The sequence below is a fragment of the Nothobranchius furzeri genome, chromosome 1 (assembly GCF_043380555.1).
Source record: "Nothobranchius furzeri strain GRZ-AD chromosome 1, NfurGRZ-RIMD1, whole genome shotgun sequence".
NCBI lineage: Eukaryota > Metazoa > Chordata > Actinopteri > Cyprinodontiformes > Nothobranchiidae > Nothobranchius > Nothobranchius furzeri.
The window spans coordinates 91,829,002-91,838,700 of NC_091741.1; the positions used below are offsets into that span (position 1 = coordinate 91,829,002).

Sequence of the window (9,699 nt, forward strand, 5' to 3'; positions counted from 1 at the left end):
ATATTCTACAACTCTTTACATGAGCATGAATATAATCAGCAGCATTAAAATGTTTAAAAATCTCAAAGAAACAAAATAAAAGCATGAAACAAAGATCCAGAGCAGGAAAACAAAGATGTAATGAAAGGAAGTGGTCATCTTCAGTTTAAAGTTTTTCACGATGTATTGGAAAAGTTTAGGTTTTTTAATTATTAACGTTGAATATACCCTCTCTTAAGCAACTAGTGAAAGTAAAAATAAAACCAGAATCTAAGAATCTACACCAACATGAGAACAGAGGATGTTCCTGAACGAATCCTCAAAATGTCCTTAAATTAACCAAGTTTAGTGTATTTTTCTCTCTGCTTTAACAGCAGATGTCTTTAGATTACACACACAGAGACTTTTAGGGCCATTGAATGATCTGCTAGAATTTCCTTCATCCCTGACCTTTGACCTCACAGCACCATTGAAGCTCCTCAGCAGTAACGCCTGTGGAGGCTGAGCTCAGTCAGATTCACAGAGAAAGATGAGACTTATGCCTTTGGACCGCCGCACTGCACCGTCCAGCTGGCCCTCCGATCAGCCTCATTCTCATAAGCATCAGCTTCATCTTGTCCAGATTCGCTGTAGATATTTTCTCTCCTCGTCTTTAAAGCCTTTCGAAGCTCATTACCCAGCTGAGCTTGTTTGAACAAAAACAAATTATTTTTTAACAAATGTATTCATTAAAGCTGGCTTCATCATACAAACCATGAAGGGACACTCACCTAACTTCCTGTTGTGATCAAGAGAATCATCTGGCACCACGTACTCTCCTTCATCAGGTTTGTGCGGAGGCGGAGGGAGCTTCTCTTTGGTCTGTGAACGCAGCAGCGGTGCTACTTGTGCTTTGGGTGGCGCTACGGATGATGGAGAGGGGATGCTGACACACTCTGGAGCAGAGGACGGTACTGTGGATCAGAAACACCGGTCAGCAGCTGAAGCTGATCATCTCTAGAGCAGCTGTGTGTCCAGACTCACAGATATGAGTGTCGTAGGGCTGAGAATCCACATAAGGACACAGACGGTACTCTGTCTTCTCCAGGAAGAACTTCAGCACATCGTTCAGAGACGGCACGGTCACCTGAAGATCAGAACACACTTTGTTTTCATATAATATAAAGTTGTCTTTAATAGTGTGTATTAATATCTAATGTCACAGCTCTGAAAAAGGACAAATCTGAAGAATCTGTATTTTGTCATTATCTACCATTCTGATCATCTAAACTGGTTTGTGACCCAACAAATGTTGGTCTGAATTCCTTGGATTAAAAATGATCAGCCTCCATCTTAAATTGTAAAGCGGCAATATTATATGGAATTGGGTCCTGTTGTTGTCAGAGAGAAGCCACGGCTACATTTTATGGTGATAACAATGATCATCACCATAAAACCGATCACAGTAACATTTAAATCTGAGATTTGTTTTAAAAGCCATAACTCTAAAACAAAAACATTCACTGCACATATGTTTAAAAACAGAAGTCTCTCTTTACAGGAAGTAGGAATATTTACTCGACACAGTTTTCACTCTGACATTTTCAGCAGAAATGTGATGTTTAACCAGTAGTGAAAGGAGCTCCATGTATCATTAAGTGTTTAATGATTACAAAGCTCAATAAGCCACAGAACTCTATTCAGGTGTTTTTTTTTAAAGGAGTGGTTCACTCATTTAACACATTTGCAGTAGTCACTAGTAGGAATGAATGTCTTGTATGTCATATTTGGGGGGAAAACACCAGTGACCATTTCCAGGAATAGAATAGACTTTATTCTATTCCTGGGGAAATTTGCTTGTTACAGCAGCACCAACACATGAGAGAATAATTTGAAGAAAAAATAATAACAAAGTACATGTATATACACATAGGCAGTAGTCTAAAATTGTAACCTTCGACCACTAAAGGCCACGAATAAAAATAACAGAAAACTTAGTTTCTATAACTATCCAGACATACTATGTAAATCCGGTATTGAACGAGTATTGAACACACAATAGATATTGCATTGGTGTTATTGTGTACCAGGATAATACCAGTACAGCTTAAACTGAGGAGTTATACACTCTTACTGCAGAGGGGATGAAAGGTCTACGGTAGCATTCTGTTTTACATCTGGGATGTCTCAGACGGCATCTGAAGGAGCTGTCCATGGTCTCCACAGTGGAATGCAGTGGGTGGGAGGGGATTTTTAAGATGAAGGTCACTTTCCTCAGCATCCTCCTTTCACACGTCTCCTCAGCTGAATCCAGTGGGCAGTCCAGAACCGAGCTAGCTTTGTGAACTAGCTTGTTCAGTCTTGCTGTTTCAGTCAGAGCTGCATGCGCCCCAACAGACCACAACAGAGTGATAAAAGGATTTCAGCAGCTGGGAATTAACTCTGAAAAACCTCAACATCCTCAGAAGGTGGAGGCGGCTTTGGCCCTTCTTATACAGAGCATCTGTGTTGTTGGACCAGTTCAATTTGCTGTTGAGGTGAACACCCAGGTACTTAAAGGTATCCACCACCTCAGTGTCTGCACCTTGGATGTTTACTGGTGAGGAAGAGTGTTTCTCTGGAAGTCAATCGCCATTTCCTCTGTCTTACTGGTGTTCAAGCGAAGGTGGTTATGCTCACACCAGTCCACGAAGTCCAACTGAACTGTACTCCAGATCATTCCCCTCAGACACACAGCCAACAATGGCTGTGTGTCTGAGGGGAATGATCAGAGAAATTCTGGAGGTGACAGCTGCTGGTGTTGCAGGTGAAGACCAAGGTGTAGAAGGTGAAGAGAAAGGGTGAGAGCACCGTACCCTGTGGAGCTCCAAGTAGGAACTAGCAGTGACCAATATCACAGCTGAGCTTCAGACGACAGGTTTTGGAGTCGTATTTCCTGATATTTGGACATCTCACCTCAAAATGGCTGACAGCAATGTGACTCTACCACTGACTTACAACACTGATGTTTTATCTCTGTTAATAACACAAGCTTGGAGGAGTTCTGCCATGTGGTCGAGTTGCTCATGCCAACAGTTAGCTTCTACTAGCTACATTCTCTGCTGTTTCCTGGACGTTAAACCAACAGCCTTCCCCATCGTGAGTCAATTGGGAGCCCAAGTCACGCCCATCTACTGGGTCTACATGGGTCCCCGGAAGAACGAAATTATGAATGCAAGTCAAAGGGGCTGAAAACGCAATTTTCTAATTCCGCTTATGTGCCATGGTTTTCACATATGATCTCTGTGAATTTTAAAGACGCAATTAGATACCAAGAAAGTGCTTATTTTTGAATGGGGGAAACGTTACTTTAGGTTTTGTGCGAAAATAAGTCCAGGACTACAAATGTGCTTCAAGAAAGTGACGTCCTCGAACCAGACATGGAGAAAAAAAGAGAGAAAAAATGACGTCCTCGAACGTCTAAGTTCAACTAACTTCAAAATCCTTCCTTCCGGAGGGAAAAAAACACCTTAAATCTGGCTATTTAGTAAGTAGCAGCTAAGCTAGGGGAGAGGAGATTGTGTGGTGATCGTCATATCTGCAATGTACTGATGTCTGATTTGTAGTCATGCTAATTACGAACGTTTACGAGCTGATCAATCTCAAAGTACGTGACTGGCGTGGTCGAAACAGCCATGATTAGTTTTCACTTAAATTGAAGCACAACGTATGTGCGATCCAGGGCGTAAGGCAAAGAGGATTAGTAAAAAGCCCTTTTAGTCCCGTTGACTCGCATTCATATTTTCGTTCTTCCAGAGTCCCATGAGCCGACCGGATTTAGACTTAGGTTCTCTATTAATGTTAATTCACAGTGTGACGTAGATCTGTCAGGCTTTTTAAATCCTAGAGTTTCACCGTCTGTTTTCTATCAGAAGCTAATGCAGGAAATAGGTGTGGAAGACTATTGTTAAGTTCAGCCTGTATGAAACACTCAGTGACTGATTATAATCAGAAATGAGATTTAAAAAATGATTTTTCAGTGTTCCACATCTTTAACTTTTCTGTAAGCTTTCAGTCCAGTTAACATCGGAGATGAAATGATCCGCTCTGTTCTCTTTTACTCAGCAGCTTTTGTTACATTTATGTTGAAAACACAGTTTAACATCTGCAAGAGTCATACGAGCTGTTAAACAAGCAACCCTTTCCCACCACTGTAGATGTGACTAACTCAAACTAATGTATTAATAATATTGGGATTTTGATCCTACATTTCGTGTTTTTTTATTGAGTCTCACCTGTTTCCTATCACTCAGTAAACCTCCTCCTTGTGTTCATCTTTGTTCTCCTGTCAGACCTCACTCCTGATCTCCCCGTAACTCTGTGCTCTTGTGGTTCTCTTTGTTTTAGTTTTACAGCTGCCATGTCAACTTTTTGCTGTAGTCTCTTTTGGCTGCCACCGTGTTTTCCGTCTAAAACTCTAAACATTGACGTCCTTTTGAACTTACCGGAGTCTCAAGCTCGATCACAAACCCAGACTTTGTGGAGGTCACTCTGTAGTTCTTCAGGACAGGTCCCCTAGCACACAACGACCATCAGTTCAAACTCAAACCACTAAAATAAAAGTGTGTGCCTTTTTTCTGGTGCTCAACATTCCAAGTATTAAACTTTCAGTTTGAAGTTTTGGATAGATGATCAGACCTGGACGTCTTCTGCCTCAGGGTCAGGGCATAGTTCTTGGGCATGGCGGACGGGCGGAGGATGATGCTCCCATTCTCCGGGTTGGCCTCCAGCATCTTCTCTGCTTCCTGTCGAGTCACATCCAGGAAACAGCTGCAGGATTCAAAAGAAAGAGCCTGAAATTCCCTCTGATTGTGAGGGTTTCTCCTTGTTTTGATGTACAGATGAAGGTTTAACCTACGACGGCATCTGAGAGCTTTGAGGCTTCAAGTGCATGGGTCGAGGTGGGAGGGGTGGGCGTGTCAGTTTGGGGTTCCTACAGTTCTCCTGAACCAGAACCTCCCCCAGTTTTATCATCTGACCTGGTAGCAACTGCAGCTTTGCAGGAATCTCTCTCTGCAGGGAGACACGAGTCATAAGATGCCTGCAACTAATAGAAAAATGAATCATGTGTTGCTGAGAAAGATTATTTATTAGTTTTGTAGCTTGTTTAGATAAATTACAAAAGTTTCCTGCTAAACTATAATCTTTAAGGTATTCTGACAAGTTATTTTGGCACATTGATCAAAAATACCTGACCAGTCTGCAAAGCACAAAAATGTGCTTAAATGTGTGAGCTGGTGAAAAAAACTCTCCTGTAATCACAGTTTTCAGCTTCATGTTGGAGCTTTTCCCTAAGAAAACACCACAAGTCATTATGTGTTTAAATATTTACCAGGAAACTTTAGTTTCTTTTTTATCTTTGCAATATAACGAAACAGCAGAGCGGGTTACTGGATCACATTAATGATTGTTATTGTGGGAGATGTGTTCCCTGCAGGAATGTCAGGCCATCTGAACTCAGGTGTTCAGACTAAAGGTGACTTTGCTGAGATTTTGTGACACAGAGTGTGGCGTTAATCTGTCTGTGTGTCTATGACAGTTTGGTTTGTTTACTCACGTTAACCACAGTCAGGATGTAACCCCTCCATTCCTCTCCTGTGTCAGCATTGTCCATCTGCAAGGTAAGAAAAACACACAAACACTCAGAAAAGATGCTAAATGACAACAAAATGACTAAAATTCTATAAAATCCAATTATTTAAAAATCACATAAGACAGAAATTGGCTTATTGCCGTGACAGACCTTTAGGTGCACCTCCTCTGTAGGCAGATTCAAGGTGAAAATTGTCGGCATTTTCTTCTGATAAGGAGAGTCTAACTCCATGGACTTTAGCTGCGCCAGTTCCAGCCTCTCTGAGTACTAAAACAACAACAAAACAATAATCAGACACATCAGCAGGACTCTGCTTCCTTATTGCTCTTCTGCTGGGTTCACTTGACTCAGCATCCTATATCAATGAGCATAGTTTTAATAATCTTCCATGCATTTCCTCACCGTGTCCTGTGTGTCATCCTTGTACAGGAACAGCGACTCTCCTCTCAGCTCTCCGTAGTAACTCTTAAAGTCCTGAAAGTCATCAGTATTACTCTAAACATGGATGTGGGTAGAGCGTTCACCACCAGTGTTGTGTAGTAAATCATTATCCTGGGACAAACAACAACTTTAAACATGTTTGACTGAAATTCTAATTTCAAATAAACTGATACGAATTGAAGTTTGTCTAAAACTCCATATTTTATATGTATTTGACAAATTATTGCAGATTGTTGAGGTTAAAACACCTGCAGCTTATTCTTCTTGACACTAATCTATTTAGATGTTACTAATGTGTTTGTACATTTATAGAAAATCATTTAACTTCATAAAGTCTGAAGGATGTAACTCATACCTTCTCTCCGGTGCTTTTCTTCAGCAGGTGTCCTGAGTAATACAGAGGCAGGGCTGTGATGGTCTGTCTCCTGTTGTGGACAACTCTCGGGTGTGCAGACATCGTTCAGTTCAGCAGGTTTCCTCTTTCTGTGCCTTCTTGTGAGCAGGGCTGGACTGGACTAAATGAATCCACGGTTGTTACAAGCCCGTAAAAAGCTTTTTGGGCCGTGTTCAGTCGACTTCAGACCTGCAGCATGTGAGAGAACAAAGAAACGCTGCACTGATTTATCATGAAGGAAGTAGTTGGAATAAAAATCTCAAATAAATGTTTGTACTTTGGACTTGGCAACACACACACACTGTTTAGTACCACCTTCCCAGAAACAGCACAGCACAACACACACACACACACACACACACACACACACACACACACACACACACATACACACACACACACACACACACACACACAGAGAGAGAGAGAGAAAATAAAACACATTTTCTCCCCAACATAAAAATTAGGTCAGAAGTCAGACTCTGTGTTTAATAAAAAAAAATTTTTATTAATAAATGAAATCTAGTTAGATTTTCTTTAGATATTCCTTATCATGAATTTCAAAACAGAAATAAAAACAAGCATGATTGTTTTTTTTTCTAACTTTTTGCTAGTTGTGCTTACCTTTTTCATCAGGCAGTGCCTTTGAGATAGATTTCAGACCTTGGGTCCCCGGAGGAACACAAAAATAAATGCAAGTCAAAAAGTGCAAAAGCAGTTAGCACTTTTGAAATTTGTATGTCAACTAATGTCTTTGAATTAAAATAATATTGTTTTTCATATTTTTGTTACTTCAATAATGTATTTGATATGTTCAAACCCCCTGGCACTCTTTTGTTCTTGTATTTTTAATCTGTCTTTACACTTGTTCAATAAAGTTTATTTGAAAAAGTGTAAATAACATTTTAAAACTACACTTGAATCCACATTATACACATTACTTATGGTCTGTATGATGTAGAGATTGTTTAGTTTAATTTTCAATGTTTTGTTTTTAATATTTTGTGATTATGCCCTGCGATGGACTGGCTCTCTGTCCAGGGTGTACCCCACCAGACAGCCCATTGACCGCTGGAGATAGGCACCAGCCCCCCCGCGACCCTACATGGACAAGGGGGTTCAGACAATGGATGGATGGATGGATGGATTTTGCGATTACTATGTTCTTCTTTTTCTTCCTGTGGTACGGTGGTGCCCTAGCGCCCCCTATGGACTGCTTTAGTGGGAATGTTTTCTTTCTGGTGTGTTATAAATTGGACTTAAAAGTTTTATATGGGGCATTGATGAATATATATTTAATCCTTACAGTGAGGTAATCGTCTTTCTACAGACTCTGGGTAATCCTCATGTTAAGGCAGCACATACACAATTGCATGGGTGACACAGCTCTTTATTTGACACTTTTTGTAAAGTTGCTTCCAAAATTTAATCTATTTTTATTGCAGGTCATACTATAACCTGTCTATGTCTTTAACCCGAATTACAATCTTAAGTGACATTTGGTTTTTTTCCTGGTGATAGGAGACAGTAGATACCTAAATCGTTGCAAGCAAGCAGTATTTTTGTGTTGGAGTAAGACCTCACCAACGGATGCCCATTAGGGTCAGAAAGCCCTGGGGAGTGCAAACTTTAGCAAAATAACGAGCACATCAGACTCCCTTTCATTGCTGGCAACAAGTGAAGAGGTATAAATGTGTAAAACAACAAAATTTAAGAATGACAAAAATTTTGTAACCGTTTGTTACAAATCAGTAAATGCATTTTGTCCTCATAGACTCCCGTAGAAGGATTCATGGCATCTAATATGGCGTTGCCCAGAGACTTACGGTGTTTCTCAATGTCAAGGCACCTGGCCTTGCAAGGCCAGGCAACTTGATGACGAGGACACTGTCCTTCCTTGGTCAAAGAAAACAGTGAAATGGAACAGACTTGCATCACGTGACTTCCAGTGTGGTCACGTAACATCACGTGGCACGGGAGACAATGTTATATTTTATACGTATAAGTTTCAATATAAATATATAACGAGGTTTTACTTTTTAAATTGTGTATATATTTGTTAAATAAAAATATAAGTGAGTTACTACCTGCTAGCCACCGAAGCTGCAACTACTAAGCAACTAACCAACCACACACAACTGCGTCGGATACAAACAAAAGCATTTCAGATATCAACCCGATAGCTACATTTAGTTGACTTACATTCAAACTTGAAATTTGCCCCCATAGTACCTGCCGGCTTCTGATCCACCATCCTTTTGAAAATACTGCGGTGTATTTGTAACATCCAGAAAGGGGCAATTTTCATCTATATTTTGACCTACATGGTGACTCTTTAATCCACAGGAATAAATCTACTTCTGTGTGTTTTATAATCTTCTGAATCAAGAAAGATTCTACAGTGCTTGTTGACATTCCAGGACACGAGACTGTCAACAAAGTGTTCTTCCCCAAGGTCTTTGGACAATAGCTTTTCCCTGATCTCAGACTGCTGGATTTCTCACAGAATAAAAGTGAACTGTTAAAATTATGAAGAATGAACAATATGGTTAAATGAAATATTTGAATAATCTGTGCTAAATCTATTAAGCTGAAATGAATGTTGATCTTGCAAATGATCCATTTATCTTATTATCGGTGTACTTGACGTGACAAGTTAATCAACCATACTCTCATACACATGTGACACAAGGTTAAAGTTGACGTCACTGCACATAAAGATTCTTTATCCACAGAACTAGAACATTCTTGTATCTGATGAAAGTGTGGTTCTGAGGGATGTTTGGTAACGCCGACAAACATGTCAGATTCTGATTAGCCAGAATCATAACATGGTGGTAATAAAACAGAATTTACTTCCCGATTAACTCATTTTCTAGCTGACACCTCGATTCGGCCAAATCGGGAAAGAAGCCTTTTTGAAACAACCTCCTTTGACCTTAAGTCAAAACCTTGCCACAAAGCTGCAAGTGATTACAGACAACAGCTCGTTCCAGAGCTACTGCAACTCTCAGACATCCTCTTGGACGCCTAATCCGCAGACCCTGGGTTGTGGTTTAACTCAGAGGATGCTACTAATCCCTGAGGATCGTGGTCTTGACGTCCGGTGACCTCGCCACTCTGACCACAAACCTCCGGACCGCCGGGAGCAACTCATACAAGTGTATCATAGACCTGCATTCTGGTGTCTGATGTCGTTCTATAAATCATCAACTCTTTATAGCAGATCAAATTCTGGGCTGCATGGTGGCACAGTGGTTAGCACTGTTGCCTC

At 40.5% G+C, this 9,699-nt stretch overlaps 1 protein-coding gene across 2 annotated transcripts; it reads right to left on the reverse strand.

Annotated features, from left to right (window-relative positions):
* Nucleotides 1–374: 374 nt before the first annotated feature.
* LOC107376666 (signal-transducing adaptor protein 1) lies at nucleotides 375–6,634 on the reverse strand. Of its 2 annotated transcripts, none has more exons than XM_015945898.3 (10): nucleotides 6,387–6,634; nucleotides 5,993–6,064; nucleotides 5,741–5,857; nucleotides 5,555–5,611; nucleotides 4,856–5,010; nucleotides 4,636–4,767; nucleotides 4,443–4,512; nucleotides 1,003–1,105; nucleotides 750–932; nucleotides 375–664 (listed from the first exon to the last, which is right to left on the reverse strand). In XM_015945898.3, exons 1-10 carry the CDS (start codon nucleotides 6,486–6,488, stop codon nucleotides 516–518), a joined length of 1,140 nt encoding a protein of 379 aa, XP_015801384.3. In that variant the 5' UTR covers nucleotides 6,489–6,634; the 3' UTR covers nucleotides 375–515. The 2 variants fall into 2 exon arrangements, with proteins under 2 accessions (XP_015801384.3, XP_015801393.3); XM_015945907.3 differs by having other exon boundaries at nucleotides 517–659.
* Nucleotides 6,635–9,699: the final 3,065 nt, after the last annotated feature.

Excerpts from the sequence above, each read along its gene's own strand:
- LOC107376666 (XM_015945898.3), bottom strand. The coding sequence starts at position 6,488 with ATGTCTGCACACCCGAGAGTTGTCCACAACAGGAGACAGACCATCACA. Across the intron at positions 4,513-4,635 it reads CTGAGGCAGAAGACGTCCAG|GGGACCTGTCCTGAAGAACT; the intron begins GTCTGATCATCT and ends GTTGTGTGCTAG. Across the intron at positions 933-1,002 it reads GCCCTACGACACTCATATCT|TACCGTCCTCTGCTCCAGAG; the intron begins GTGAGTCTGGAC and ends TCTGATCCACAG.